The following is a 16554-nucleotide window of genomic DNA, read 5'->3' as shown; positions in this document are numbered from 1 at the left end:
TGCTCAGGAGAAAATGAGCACATAATTACACCATAAAGAGGTTAAAGAATCAATGTTACCCAGCTGGAAGAATATTAGTTGAAGTCCCAATGGCATCTATAAAGGACACTTCATAATACATCTGTGAAATACAGCACTGACAGGGCCAATTAAGATATGTAGAGAAATCTATTTTTAATTGTAAGAGTTCAGTTTTAAATATTTATTTTCCCCTTTGCCTCTGCCTACTCCAGGTGCTGGGGGATGGTCTCCATCAGACAGTGACCACTATCAATGGCTTCAGGTTGACTTTGGCAATCGGAAGCAGATCAGTGCCATTGCAACCCAAGGAAGGTACAGCAGCTCTGACTGGGTGACACAATATCGAATGCTCTACAGTGACACAGGGAGAAACTGGAAACCCTATCATCAAGATGGCAATATCTGGGTGAGTCAATATTGGAAATGTAACTATGCATAACCGAATGGAAAATATGTGAAACTGGGAGAAAACTCACAGGGCCTATTCGCAGCTGCAAACATGTATCTATGGAAACTATCAGAAGACTACTAATTAACCAGGTCATTAATTAATGCACATTTGCATACTGAGGTTCATTTTCATAGGCTGCAATGCACATCTAGTGCCCAGTGGGTCTCTGTCTTAAGTAAGAATTTAAATCACTGGAAGAAGTGTTATTAAATAAATGTGCCATTCATACCTAGACCAACAAAACAAGGTCATGTTCATAGAAAATTCACTTTTTATTATCCTATGGTGAAAATACATACAATTTGACCAGGATACCCCAAAAATGTCTCAATTAATTATAAAGATGTACATCCAAATAAACAGTCACCATATTTCAAGAGCTTACTTGCCACTAAATAATAAATGTATTGTTATAGCTTATTTAGTTATATATTTTTAAATCTACAGTAGAATCAATTAAAATAATTAGTATTAAACAGAAAGAAGGAAAAATTTTGGGGTTTGCTTTTAGTCTCGGTTTTGCCTGGTATTAGCAGGAGAAGTGGGTACTTTTATCTTAACAAGGCTCACTTTTTAGAAATTCTATTTTTTAAAGTCCAAGGTGCTCTTCTAAGTTTCTAGAGTTGAGAATTTTCTAGATTTAACAGTCATTTCTACATGAGTGGCCAACAAGAAAACCCATAATGTAAAATAAGTTCACAATATCTGTCTAATAAGAAACTTGTCCTTCCAAGAAGGAATGTAGAAATAACTCACCACAGGTCATAGTTATGCATCAATAATGCCTATATATTAAAATATATAACATATACTGAGCATATTGGAGGAAAATATCCATTCACTGTGAAGTTTCCATTACTTGCTGAAGATAACCCAAAGCCATAATAAGAAAAGGTGATTTTCAACCATAGACAGGATAAAAGACTGTGTTTATCTCCTTGTATATGCACTAAGACAACATTAAAGATGACTGGGGAAATGCAGTCATTACAGCCTTGATTTACTTTGACAGTGGAGAGCAGTTAAGGATAGTCACATGATTGAGTCAAGATATGTTTAAAGACCAAGATTGTCTAAGATAATTTGGACTTCTATGGTGATAAATATGAATGATAATCCATCCCATATGCAACCACTAAACACACACAAACACTGTTGCTGATGCCAAGTAGTGCTTACTGGCAGGAACCTGATATGGATGCCTCCTCAGAGGCTCTGTCAGAACCATACTGATACAGAGGAGGATGCTTGTAGCTAATCATCGAACTGAACACAGGGACCCCAATGAAGGAGCTAGAGACAATACTGAAGGAGCTGAAAGGGTTTTCAACCTCATGGGAAGAACAAAATCATCAACTAACCAAACCCACTAGAGCTCCCAGGGGCTAAAACACCAACCAATGAGTTCACATAGAGAGAGGCATGGCTCCAGGTACATATGTAGCAGAGGATGGTATTTTCTGGCATCAATGGGAGGAAAGGCCTTTGGTCCAATGGAGGTTCATTTTCCCAGTGTAGAGAAATGCCAAGGGCTGAGTTGGGAGAGGTTGCACCTTCATGGAGGCAATGGGATGGAATTGGGAAAATGGATAACATCTGAAATCGAAGTACAGATAATATCCAATAAAAAATAATGTTTACTTCTGAGAGAAATCTCTGAAAATAGCCTGTGTGGAGATTGAAGGCTGGGGAAGGTTGGGTGTGTACTGAGTTCTCTGTCTCTGCTGCTGCTGCTGAGGTATGTGCTTCTGTGATCTTTGACCATTAGGTTATTAGCTTTATCTCCTTCCTTTCACGTTTCTCATTAAAATTAGCATAGTGATGAATGATGAGTAATGAACGATGATTTCCAGAAGATTCTGTATGAGCTAATCATGAAACTGTAAAATTACCAACAAGTGTAAGGTGTAATATAAATATTGTGAGATACATTAAAGTGCTAGTAAGCATTCCACATAATGAGTCTAATAACTCATGACAGAAATACCAAGAGTGGTGACAAATGAAAATTCATTCACATCTAACAGTCCTTGAAGATTTTCCAGCTATTCCCTAAACATTAAGCGATGGAATTTAAACTTTTATAATACCAACAAAATATATCTACGCTTAACCTTAGCAGTAATGATAATTAAATATTAGATTTTATTCTAATCTATTGTTACTTAATATCATGTCAGTTTGACTTTAAAGAAAATTTAGACAAAGTTTATTCATATATTGGTTCACAGAACCTTACAAGGTGAAATTTTCAGGTAGTCTGAAGATTTCAATATTTATATGATTTTGAACTTACATTTATAATCATCAGTACCTGAGGAGACTGGGAGGCAAGGTTTGTTCTATCTATTATATAGATATCGATATAGATATAGATATAAAAGTAGATATAATATTTTTTAAATGTGAGTGGGTATTTTCTCTATAATTGTTTAGGGAATGGTTTTATACAATGATTAAAATATTATTTAAAGACCATGTAAATACTTTGACTGATATAACTATCATTGGTATTGTATGTAAGAACCAGAAAAGATTATAAAGTACAAAAATTTCAAAATCAGAAAGCCCACTTCCTAGATGAGATAGTGTAACATTAACTCAAATCAAGTGCAGTTACCTCCACTTGGTGCACGTAACACAGGCCTTATTAACATAAGTGTTCTGAGCCTACCAGGCTCCAAGATGTAGTCACATTGTTACACAGAAGGAAATGACTAGTCGTGGTGGTCTAAAAAATAGGAATAATAGATAGATAGGAATGTAAGACAGATTCATTGAGGAGGGGAGGTTGGGTAAAAGTAGAAGTGAGGATGGGGGAGAGTGATTTAAGCAAGTAATCTTGTGTGAAATTGTTTAAAATATGGAGATTAAAGAACAATAGCTGTCAACAAAATAATTATGCAAATTATACAATTATATAAGCAAAAAGAACAACAAATTATGTAAGCAAGAAATATGAGAAGTTCTTGCATTTTTAAGGTCAAGAATGTTTGGATGAAAATTGACCTTGAAGAGATTCCTAAAATGGCTTATCCAAATGTTTGATACGCAAGAATGTGAACTTCTAAATATGTGTAACTAGCTAAATCTTCCAATCCTCTCTGATAGCATTTAAATAATAGAATGCTGTTTTCTGACTGACAAGACATTTCTTTCTATGTAGTATATGGTATCCCTTCACTCTCTAAATGGCAATATTCAGATTGGTGAATATTGATCCTCATCGAGTTCACACAGTCTTGCAACTCAAATTTGGAAAGTTTTCTGCAATTCTTTCAAGGTTTTCTATATCTGAAGAAAAATGAATAACTGTATATAATAATTTCTTAGCAAAAGTCCATTCAATGTTACATAAAGTAAGAATTCCACCAGTCAAAATCCTTTATCTTATAAGATTTATATTTCAAATGTACTGGTATAATATGGACAGAGTGTTCCTTCTCTCTAAGATTTTTTTTGTAAGCAAAAGAAAATGTGTACACATTCCTAATTATTTTTAAAAGACTTTTGACCTCTTTTAGTAATAGTCAGCAGGTGTCAGATGAAATTAATCAACACTGTATGTACTTGGGGATTCCTACTGTGGAGAAATGGATTATCAAATTTAAATTACAAAGATTATTAACAAGAATATGTGAATTTTTTTCAGTGCTTGGCTTGTTTTTTAAAGGTTTGATAATGTTCATTAAGATCTTACTAGTTACAATGAGCATAAAGTACATGTAAAACAGGATATAACCCGGAATTAGTCAAAGTTTTCTTGGTGTGTAAGACTTTTATCCAAATATGCTTAAAATTTGTACATTTATCTTTGTTTTTTTTTTTTTTGTTTTCTTAAAGTTGCTCAATAAAAAATTAAAAAAGAATATGTGAATATATACGATGCCACTATCTAATATATGACACTGAATTTTAATTAATTAGACACTTAAAATTTGAGTCTCTGTCACTTACATAATTTCAGCACAAAAAAGCCGCACCTGCACTCATAAAGGTTCATTGTTTCAACAAAATTAGAAGCATCACAAACCCTGGAACACGCAGATTTTGTGGAGAAGGTTGGATTTTGGGAATATCAAATGAAAATTTTCAATTTTCTCAGTGTTAAATCAATAATGGTATTCTTTAACTGATTCTAACACTTAGCTAATAAAAGTATGTAACCTACTTTCTTTCATTAGGGTGTAACAGGTTGATTAGTAAGGGAAACTTGAGTATTGGTGTCAAAGGTCTGAATGAAGCAGTTTTGACTCCTTCATTGCTTTTATATTCTGGAAGATTTAACATATCTCTGGGACTAAAGTTTCTAATCTGGAAACTAGAAAAAACCAGGATGTTAAGTTGCAATTATATGAGTGATCAAATTCATTAAACTTTAATGATTTGAAACACACATTACCCAGCCTAGAAGCAATTTATTCATCATGTCTGCAGTGATGAACACCTCAAATATTTCTGTTCCCTCTGTCCTCTGCACACTCATTTTACCTCTCTTTATTTCCGTGCATGACTTAAAATACCCAACAATATTACCAATGAATAAAACATGACTTAACAGCGAACTCAGTTTCTGATACGGTTTCCAAATACACACTAGGAAGAAAGTGCCTTAATATATCAGTGGCTAGCACATTGTAGACCCAGCCAGGGACTTAGGGATCAGAGCCCTTACTCTAAGCCAAAAGCCAATGTAGTGCTTGTAAAAGATTATTTGTTATCATAATGATGCCTTTGCGTGCAATGAGCCATGTAAAGGGACAGCATTTAAAAATGAGTGGGTGATTCTGTCCTATCTTTTCAACCATTTGTCATAGCAGTTGCACTAATTTTCCAAATCATTTAAAAATCTGTTCTCATTAGCAATGCACAACATGAATGCCTCTGTTCCACATAGCAATAGTGTGCTTAGAACAGTTTTCTGCCTATAACACAAAGGATGAAAAACCTTCTCTTGGTTAGACCTGTGTTTTCATCAACCACAGTGTGCTAATGCAATTTTCCTCATGGGTGGCTCAGGATTCTCCTGCTGATTTACACATACAAATATATGTTGCTACTTTCATGTGCTTGGGGTAAAGACCGAAAAAGCATATTTGATATAATTTTATTAGTTATTGAATAATAAAACAAACAAGAACTATCCAATTAAATTTATTTTTAAAATCATCTTTGTCATTAAGTAAGTAAAAAAAAAAAATCTTAAAACATTATGTAGGATAAAATGGACTCCAGGAGGAATTCAAACTCCAGAAAGCTCTGAACACTCTAGAAACTACTCACAGGCCAAATGAGGCTCAAGAAAAACAAAGGTCAAAAATAATGAAAGTCTCAGTCCTTCTTAGGGAAAAATAAATGTATAGCATCCTCTCAGAATGTGGTACACCTGGACCTTAAACCATTAATAACCCAAGAGCTAAGATTATAGCCTTGTGGCAATTTTGTGGTATTCAAAGGTCATTATGCTTAATCTATACTCACCAAGGAAACTGTTTCTATGTTACGTTCTGTCCTACATATACTTTATGCTTATGGTACTAGTGGGATTTCAGTGCATGCTATCAAACCTCTAAAAGAATTAAGTACTGACAAAAATATTCATATAGTGTTATGCCAAAATGCCTTTAAAAATCTGTATATGTATCCCTATTTTTTAAAAATAAAGTTGTAAGAGAGAAAAAAAACATTTCTTTGGTTTTGTGAAATAGATTTCCTTATTTACACCTCCTTTTGGCTGATACTTTTAAATTTCATAAATTTTAATAAACCTAATGGATATTCATATCCTTTTATACACACTAAAATGTTTCTAGGCTGGATTTGATGACTCTTAATTAGTATATTTTTATTGTGAATATATTTTTACATGGTTCTGGTTACTTCTCACTTCAATTGGAACCTGCCAAATGTCTCTTTATTAAAGCACCTTTCTAACAAATATGTCTACATATTAATCATTTTCCAAAATATAGAACAGGGAAGTAAAGTTATAAATTTGAATGTTTTTGCATACATTGTTCAATAAGAAAAGGTGACATAATTGTTAGCTGTTTCTCAGTGACAGTCAAATAAATAAAGTATTATTCTTTATAGTCCAATGACATTTTCATATATAGGACAAATATTATATATGTAATTATCATTATAAATTTTAAACTACACTTAATTACTTAAGATGTTTTGAAGTAAAGATGCCCAGGGCTGGAGCAATAGCTCAGATGTAATAATGTATTTAAGAAAAAAAAGAAAGTATTTGGATCTTTCAGAGTGCCTGAGGTAATTTTCCAAGACCTATTGTAGAAAGCTCGCAATCATGTTTAACTTCAGATCTTGGGGGTTCTGATGTCTGTTTTCTAAGAGAGCCCATACTTATATAAACCGTCTCCCCACATACACATAACTAAAAACAATGAAAATAAATATTGTATATGATTCTTACCAAGATTTTGTACTTTATTAAATACATTCATCGTGAAATCACACGATTTGGATTAAAATTATTCTTGTTACTAGATTAAGATTACATTTGGTATTCAAATAAACATAAATATATATAATATGGATGGATACCTACAATTTTTTAAATAAAATAACAATTTCTTTAATTGAGATACTTCAGTGATAACTTTGTGGAAGTTAAAAGAATAATTTTATAAATGCACCTAAATGAGACAACATAGAACACACTAGACCTCGTTTTTTTTGGAGAGAGAATGCTTGGAAGGAACAGGCCATGGGCAATTGCTCAGTTCAGTGAGACTACTCTGGCTGCCCAGATATGTCAATTATAAAGGTTCACAAATTTGTTATTTGGTATAGGCACAGAAAAGAACCTATGAAGTTGCTTCTCAAATGTGATGTAGATACCGGTTGTGTCTAACACTATGTCTCTGTTAGAAATGCAAAATCTTAGAGATCTACAGGAGACCATTAGACTCTACAGTTTGACATGCAAAGTATACTGCTTAAAGTAAGTGTACATCACTTTCAGTATTTTCGGGGCTCCTATGAAATGGAAGAATTAGAATCAGCCACCATGCCTCCAAACCAGAGGTTATAATTAAGACTAAACTTTAGAGAGCCTTCTGTAGGTCTTCTTGTGATCTAGACCAGTCTAGCTTCCTTATTCTCCACTCCCCACTCTTTCACAAGACTTCCTGAGCTTTGCCTCTTATTTAGCTGTGGGTCTCTGCATCAGTTTCGATCACCTGCTGGATAAAGCCTCTCAGAGGACCATTATGTCATGCCTCTGTCTGCAAGCATAGCAGAGTATCATTTATAGAGTCAGGGATTGACTCTTCCCCATGGGGATTGGTCTTAGTTTGAGCCAGTCATTGGCTGGCTATCCCCTCAATCTCTGCTCCATCTTTATCCTTGCACTTCTTATAGAGAGGCCAAATTTTAGATAGAATGTTTTGGGGGTGGGTTGTGTGCCCTCTCTCCAGTAAATGTCCTGCCTGATGACAGGAGGTGGCCTCTTCAGGTTCCATATTCCTTAATGCTAGAAGCCTCACTAGGGTCACCTCCAAAGACTCCTGAGTATCTCTCTTGTGCCAGAGATGCCCCTGAATGTTTTCTGTTCTCTCTCCTAACTCGCCCTAACAACACCTTATCTCTATCCAGTTCCTTTCTTCCATAAAGTTCTGTCCCTCCATTCACATCAGAAGTCTACTTTATTCCCCCTACTGAGATTCATGTATCATTCCTTGGGCCTTCCTTATTACTTAGCTTCTTTGGGTCTGTGGATGATAGCATAGTAATCCTGTACTTTATTGCTATTATCCATTTATAATTGAGTACATACCATGTGAAGTCTTTTGGTGTCTGTGTTACCTCACTCAGGATAATATTTTCTAGTTCCATGTATTTGCTTGTAAATTTCATGATGTCTTCCTTCTTAATAGCTGAGTACTATCCCACTGTGTTATATACCAAGTTTTCTTTATTCATTCTTCTGTTGAGGGACATCTAGGACGTTTGCATTTTCTGGCAATTATGAATAGTATTGTTATAACCTGGGAAGTGGAGGGGTGAAAATAAGTAAGTGTTCTGTTGTAATGCTATATACATACAACTCAATTATGTCCTAAAGGATACAGGCTTCTAGCAATGCTCTGGCCTTGTCCTGGGTTGTCCTTTAGATTGGATGATGATTAGGGCTGGGTAATGTCTGCTGAGATGCTAAATACTGTTTCCTCAGCAAATAAAAAGTTGTCATGCAGAGAGAAGTAGATTTCTAAGCAGAGAATCCTCAACTGAAATAGGTTCCTGTGGGCCTGGGGTTTATAAACAACCACAGTCTTCTAATTTCTTCATTATTTTTATTGGTTATTTTATTTATTTAAATTTCAAATATTGTCCTCCTTTCTGGTCTCCCTTCCGCTAACACCCTACCTCATCGTCTCCACTTGCACCTATGAGGTTGCTCCCCCAGCCAGCCACCCACCTACTCCCACCTCACCATCCTAGCATCCCCCATGCTGGGACACCTAGCAACCACAGGAAAAAGGGCCTCCCCGCCCACTGATGCCAGATAAGTTCATCTTCTGGTACATATGCAGCTGGAGCCATGGGACCCTCCAAATGTATTTTATTTGGTTAGCAAGCAGTTTCATCCCTGTGAGCTCTGGAGGGTGGAAATCTCCTTGGTTGATATTCTTGCTCATCCTATGGGGTTGCAATCTCCTTCAGCTCATTCAGTCCTTCTCCTAACTTTTCCATTATGGTACCTATGCTCAGCCCAAAGGTTGGCTTCGAGTATGCATATCTTCCTTGGTCAGAATCTGGTAAAGTCTGTCAGGGGACAGATATACCAGGTACCTGTCAGCAAGTGCTTTTTGTCAGCAGCAACAGTGTCTGGATTTGGTGTCTGCAGAAGGAATGGATTCCTGGGTGTTGATGCAGACATGTGAAAGGATGTTTTGTTGAGACCAGATACATGGTGTTTCTCTGAAAGTTGCCTGGTGAAAGGGCATGTGAAGTTTTGCTGAAGCAGATGCTTAAGAAAATGTATGCTGTTTTGGGTAAATATAACCCAAAAGACAGTGAATTATGCTCTTGCATTGGTTTGTCTTGTTCTCTTTGATAATCTTTGGTTGTCATGACTTTGAAGAGAGAAATGCATGAGAGAAATTCTGTGGTATTCCTGCTGCTTCCTGAAGCTTCTGTGAATTTGGGTAGATAGGCAGAGCCTTGTAGTGTATTCTGGATCAGTATGATACTACTGATTCATGTTTGGTGTTTAGCTAGGAGACTGTACTAGTGTCAATGAAAATTGAAATCATCAAAAGAAATATTTCTAAACAGGTCCACAACACCCATTTCATATTAACCTTTCTTTTCTGATACATCTGGTGGGTGGTGGACAATAAAAGAAGATTGAAGCATTAAAGAATCTTAATTAAAATAGATTTTTAAAATTCTAATCTTACAGGTTTATCTTTTAAGAAACTGTGGTGGATAGGTGTCATTCATCTAGGTCACGTGTATGTTACAGGCATGGAAACCTTCAGGATACACTGGGAGCACACAGATGCTATTTAAAGCCTTACAACTGAATTGATCTTTCTCTATCTGTAGAAAAGTGAGGTGAGACTAAAAGCGCGATGCTACTGACATCTCATGCTTATGTCCAGATATACTGACCTTCTCATATTGAAGGGCACCAACTGACTGTCGAAGCTCTGCAAGAAAACATAAGTGTAAATCCTCACTTACATTTTTGACTATCTGAAAACTATATAGAAAACACACACAGTTTATACAAGGCAAGATAGGTAGGATCCAGAACTCTCCTGCAAACTTCCGTACTTTTCATTTATTACTATGTACACTGGATTATGCTAAACAACTTTCTGTGAGTTTAGTTGACTTAGCTCAAAAATTATATAATACTATCTGAATAAAAAAAAATGAAGACATGATGATTCTCAATATAAAAGAAAAGAATGTCTATTGTAGGTATGAGGGAGACAATAGGCAGAAGTCCCATGGAATCAAGCCATGGGAGGTTGGAGGAGATGGGGGACGGCTAACAGTCCATGAGATCAGGAAGCAAGAGAGGTGGCCAAGAGGCAACAGGATAAATGTAGACAAAATGACTGAGTTATATAAGGTTCAAAGTAACTGGCGGAGGAAAGAAAGCCCAGCTCAGTCTCTGGGCTGGAGAGTTTTATATAGGAGGTGGAGAATGCCAGCCAGGAGGGCTCTAAAACAGGGAGACGGACTGAATATGTCTGCTTTTGTGAGTTAATAGGGACCTCAGATGTTTGTCTTGAGCTTTAGTCCTAACACTCCCTCAATATAGAGGGCTTTTAATAATTAATTTTTCAAAATTAGGTTGAGAAACAATACCACATATTTCCATCTTCTCTTCATATTCTCCTCTAATTATTTGCCAGTTTGTTGCTGCTATTATTGGTATGTCTTTAAAGTGTATGAGATAGATGAGAAAGTAATAGGCAGGCTTCTGATTGAGATTAATATAGTAAAGTTCAGGGACAGTAAAAGTTGTGGCATTACTTTAAACAATGCTAATATCACCATGTCCAGCTTACAAGTAACTTGTGTTCTAGCCACTGTGCTGGTAACTTTTTTCACTGTCAAGGATCTGCATGTATCTCATAGACATAAATTTGCCAAACAATGAACTTTGTCTATTTTGACTTGAAAAAGAATAGTATATAGGAACATTTTGCCAAATGCATTCGGATATCTGGAGTTAAACTAGCCTAATTATTGGTTGTAGTGACATGATCACTGGCAGCAGAAGCTAGCTAGTTGATTGTATGTCTAAAGGACCATTTCCCTACCATAACGGGATTTTTAGTTACCCAAAGCAAAGAAGTATAGACATACTTGTTTTCCAACTGATAGAATATTTAAAGTACTCACCTGTATGGATCTCATAAACTTTTCTGACACATTTCAAAGAGTCTGCCAGTAGGCTCATTTCAATCTCACTTAAGTGGTTTATATTTGCATTAGGATTCAGCTTTAGTGACATCAATGAAAACCCTCCCCTGTGCTTTAGCAAAGCAGTGCATCATACTACAGGTGCATCAATTAACAAGCACTAATAACAGCCACCCAAAGATTACCAGGGACTTACATCCTTCCTGTACTTTACCTTACTTAAACATTAAATCAAAAAGCCTATGAAGACTGCATTTGTTATTTGGCCCTACCATAAACCTATAGACAGAATTAGAGGTGGTGATTTTCCCAGGATGACATAGTTCATTAACAGTGAACCTGGGTAATGGTGGCTTAAACATCATCTAGGATTACTGTAGAGTTCATTTCATAACATGTATGCCTATCAAAGCAAACAACCCTACATACAAACTGAAATCACAGAAGGGCTGATATTTGAAGCCTGGACTCTTTAGCTCACCAGTCAAGGTCCTCATCACTGTGGTCCTTTTCATCTGTCCCCCTCAGTCCAAGTCAAATGTGGCAAGTGCTCATTATTTAAGTTTTACCCTTACTCTGAGAACAAGGGCAAAGCCTAAGGTTTTATTGGGTTTTTTTGTTTGTTTGTTTGTTTCTGTTTTGCTCTCTGAAACTGAATCCACTGCAGTCAAGACTGGCGTTGAACTTACAATCCATGGTAGTTTGCGTTGAGATTACTAGCACATACTACCACGGACAGTTACAATTTAAGCATTACTAAATAAACTAGGTATGGTGGTATACACCTTTGATTCTAGCCCTCAGGAAGCAGAAGTCATGAGATCTCTGTGAGCTCCCAATCAGCCTAATTTACATTGCAAGGTCCAATCCAGCCCGCACAGTAGGACTCTGCATTAAAAAACAAACAAACCCATTGCATACTGTAGAACAAAGCCAAAGAAAATAAACTAGAAGGAATAGTCAAGTACACTAGTAAAAATCTGTTTTAATCACATTCATTTCCATTGGCTATATATAAATGTATATTTTTTTTACACAGTGCTAGGACATTGTGCTATTTTGATACATACATAAAGGGAAGAATGTTTAAATCAAGTTAAAGGTATCTGTTCTATTTTAATTATAATGAACCACATAGGTAAAGTCAGGACATGTTTAAAAGATATGGAATAGAAATTAAAGATAGTTAAATTTTCAAAGTAAAGATTCCAGGAACCATTTTTTTTTCTATTCTAAGCAATATTTGCACACAAAAGATTAGGTCGTGTAATTCATGCTCCTTTTGTGAACCTTATATTTACTCCAAGTATCAAAAATTAATGGTTCATATGGCCCACGTTTACATGTGTAGGTCTTAACTTTTTATAATCTTTTATTGAAAATCAATATTTTTCCTCACATAATATATCCTGTTATGGGTTCCGTTCCTGTAACAATTAAAAAAAAATGCCATAAGATGTGCTATATTATAAGCATGTAAATGAATAAAATATACATTTTTGAAGTGATAATATTCATACTTTCTGAGAAAGAGCTAGAAACTGAGTAATCTATGAACAAAGACACTATAGTGCCAGTGTTTGTGTTTCTTGAGTACTTTTGGATACTTTCTTGTGTCTACATAGATGAATATATATGGGGTGTTATTTATTCCTAGTCAGAGAACTCATAAGCTGGTATATATGAGAAAAATGGACCTTGGTGAAAAGAGAAACTAGGGCAGTGGTGCTTGGCTCTGGTGTATATAACAGCAGGAGAAGAATTGTAAAAGACTGTGGAGACCAGCAGGATTCCACCCCCATTAAACAGCATTCTCTAGGATGAAGCTCAGTCAGTACCATTTGAAACAATCTGCCCAGGAGTTTTGATATCCAGTCTCACTGAAGACCATAGAGAAGATCAATGCAAGTCTGTCACCTTCGCAGAATAGTTCTGAATGAAACAGCATGACATTGTGGCCTAGCAAACAGACTGGCTGGCTGTGGCCACCCTTGTTTCCAGTCCTGGAATCTAAGAACTTGTCTTATTCTTTTAAAGTGTTAACTAAAGAAAGAAATTGTTTCGCATATTCTGCCTGTTTGATGTTCCGTTCAGAATCACACTTACTTCCCAAAGCTTACATATCATTGTTCTAAATTTTAATTTGAAAACTATAGTTCATGAACTTCATTATGATACCAGTGTTAAACATAGACATAGGACTTAATCTTTCCATTCTAAATAAAAAACAAAAGTTTGCTGTCTTTACCACACATTTGGCGAACTTATACAAGAGAATCTCTCACAATATTGGAGATCAGAAGTTTGAGATCAAAATCTTGTTGTTGAGGGGTAGAGAGATGGTTCAGCAGTTAAGAGCACTTGCTGCTCTCTTCCAGAAGACCTGATTTGTGTTCCTAGTACCCATCAGTTGGTACAGAAGCACCTACATCTCCAGCTATAGAGGATTTAATACTCTTCTGGCTTTAACATATTCATGCATGGAACACATACATGCAGATACACAAACACATACACACATAAAGACACACACAAAAAGAATAAAATAATGTTTTTTTTTTTTTTTAATCAGATCAGGGCGCTGTTAGTTTCTTCTAATTTCAGAAAAGAACAATCGATTTCATGTTTCTCCACTTAGATGGGAGACAGTGTTTTTCACTACTGCTTGGCATCATTTCTCCCATGTGTTTTTTTTTTTTTTTTTTTTTTTTCATTTGACATTGCTTTGATAAAAAATATAGTCATATTGTCTTGGTATTAGGGCATCATTTTACCTCAGTACAATTTCATATATACTATCTATATGTCTGATATACTTATTGGGTGGAAAATATAAGAATTTGAGAGGTGACAGAATTCAACCCATATATACCTAAATATAAAAATCATTGCAACTAAACAATTTACTAAATACTGAAACTATTTACATTCAGTGGTCTGCTGAGAGTATTGCATGTAGTAGAAAGACAAATTTGGTCAAATTAGAAGAAATTCAATGGGGCATGAAGGGTTCATGCCCATAGTTCCAACAATTGGAAACTAGATGGTCACTGTGAACTCAAGGCTTGTTTGAGCTAGCTATGGGATTTCTTCATAATTGAAACAAAGCAAAAAGAGCCCCAAGCTGTCAAATATGAAATGATGAAGTCTACATTACAAAATAAAGATGCCCCTTTCCAAGAAGTGTTTACATCAACCCACATTAGCTCAGGAAATATTCAGAGTCAAACCATGAAAAATTTATTTAATGGCTACTTATATGTAATTCTCTGTGTTCATTTATTTATTATAAAACTTCAAAGAAACATTTCAGAATTATTCTTTTATGGCTGATAGATGAAATCTATACACCAACCATTATATGTGAAAATTTGGCTTCAAAAAATGTCCAAGTTGCAATCTTCACTGAGTATATTTTTGCACAATAGCACAATTTGACATTATGTACATTATTTAAATGCTAATCATATATTAATTTATATTAAGAATTCAGTCCTCAAGAGCATTTATTCTAAACATTTTTATGTATGTTTATCATCAAAGAATTTCCCAAAGGCTTTGACAATTGAAATTGTATATTCACTAATTCCAAATGCATTTATTATAGCACTTACTAAATATTGCAGGTTTCCTTAATGAGCCCTTGTAGTTTACACAGAGAAAGTTAAGAGATATATTCTTTCTATTTCAGATAGAAAAACTGGGTTGCCTCTAGCGAAGTCATTGTTCTTGATATGCAGTTAGCAAGCAGAATTATTCATTCCATGCACAGTGCTTGTCCTGTTTGTGTGTTTGTCAGCTTTGCTACAGTGTACAAATTGGAAAATAGAGTTGTATATGATAGCCTCGAGCAACAGAGAGAGACTGGGAATTTATCATAAGGTTACTTAGGCTGTTTACATTCAGCCCGTCACAGCAAGTGCTTGATATCAGAATAAAAAAAAATATATATGTATGAAAGAAATTCCCTGTCCCTTTGCAAAGATTTTGTGCTGGTGATATATGTGGCCATATACAATGAGTTTTGGCATGACTTATTTTAAAAGGTCAGAGTAAGATTAAATGTCTGTAATATGACAGCTTTATTCTTGCAATGGTTATAGGAAATTTTACTTTATATTTTCTTAAAATAAGCAGCTATGTCTGGGGTGTTTGTTTTAAACTTTAAATCCAAAGGGTAAGAAACCATTACTCAGAAATATTTTATGTGAGGGATTCAGGAAGTGGACAGTGAAACATAATACACATGCTTGTCTATACATGCACACAGTCAACTTTGTAGTTATCATTAATCTCCCTCAGATACATATGAAATAGAGCACATTTCAGACAACAAACCCAATTTCTCAACTGATTTGGTTTATGTGACTCATTTCTGGAAAAAAAAAAAAAAAAAAAAAAAAAAAAAAAAAAAACTGATCCTCTTTCTCTCAGTGGCCATAGGATGCCTGTAGATCTTCATCTATAGATTTCATCTGACTACACTTACATGTCAAGTCATATTCTAACTTTGCAAGTATAGTCCAGGGGTAAGAGTATATTGTTAAGAGTTCACGGCCTCATTTTTCCTATCATGTCTAGGGGACATTATCTAGCAACAGGGATCTTGAGCTCCCAAGGCTTATGGGCTTTCTTTCTCATATTCACAGATTGACCCGGGTCTTAAGTTTACTTGAGGCTGGGTCCTGTCAGTTACTCTCTTCACTTTGAGTGGTTGTAGACCTCTTCCAAAGCTCTGTGAATGGGGCTTTTGCTTTTCATGTATACTCATTTGTAAAGTCTTGGGGAGTCATGTCTATGCTGCTGGATTTCTTTTCAGAAACCCCTGTCTATGTATTGATCTTGCAGTGTTTGCCAGGTTTTCTCTGACAACCCCAAGCTTTCCTTGTTACAATGGAGTCTTTAGTAATTTGGAGTAAATGTTTGCTAAAATCAATTATGGCTGTTGCTGGAGTGAAAACTTACTGGGTGCTAACCTGGTTAATACTTTTTGTCAAGTAGTTGGACATGATTCAAAAAGTTTAAAAGGTAGTATTTGTGTTCCATTAACATTTCTTTGCTTTCTAAATGATATAAAATGTAACTGAGAGCCACACTATTTGATTGTATGTGAGTCCTCCAAAGCTTATATATGATCTCATTAAGAGCTGGGTTTCATCAGCGAAGAC

The 16554-nt window shown here is 35.4% G+C and overlaps 1 protein-coding gene across 1 annotated transcript in view; it reads left to right on the top strand.

Annotated features, from left to right (window-relative positions):
- CNTNAP2 (contactin associated protein 2) overlaps window positions 1-16554 on the top strand; it is a gene marked incomplete at its 3' end in the record, with an annotated part of 2047702 nt that overhangs the window by 590967 nt on the left and 1440181 nt on the right. The window contains exon 3 of the mRNA XM_080931878.1: window positions 234-427. Within this exon, the coding sequence (XP_080788004.1) occupies window positions 234-427 (194 nt within the window). The remainder of the gene's footprint in view (window positions 1-233; window positions 428-16554) is intronic.

Source organism: Micromys minutus (assembly GCF_963924665.1).
Source record: "Micromys minutus genome assembly, chromosome: 18".
In the NCBI taxonomy this organism is placed as follows: Eukaryota; Metazoa; Chordata; class Mammalia; order Rodentia; family Muridae; genus Micromys; species Micromys minutus.
Note: the sequence above shows the minus strand (reverse complement) of the source record. Positions and strands in the feature narration are given on the sequence as shown.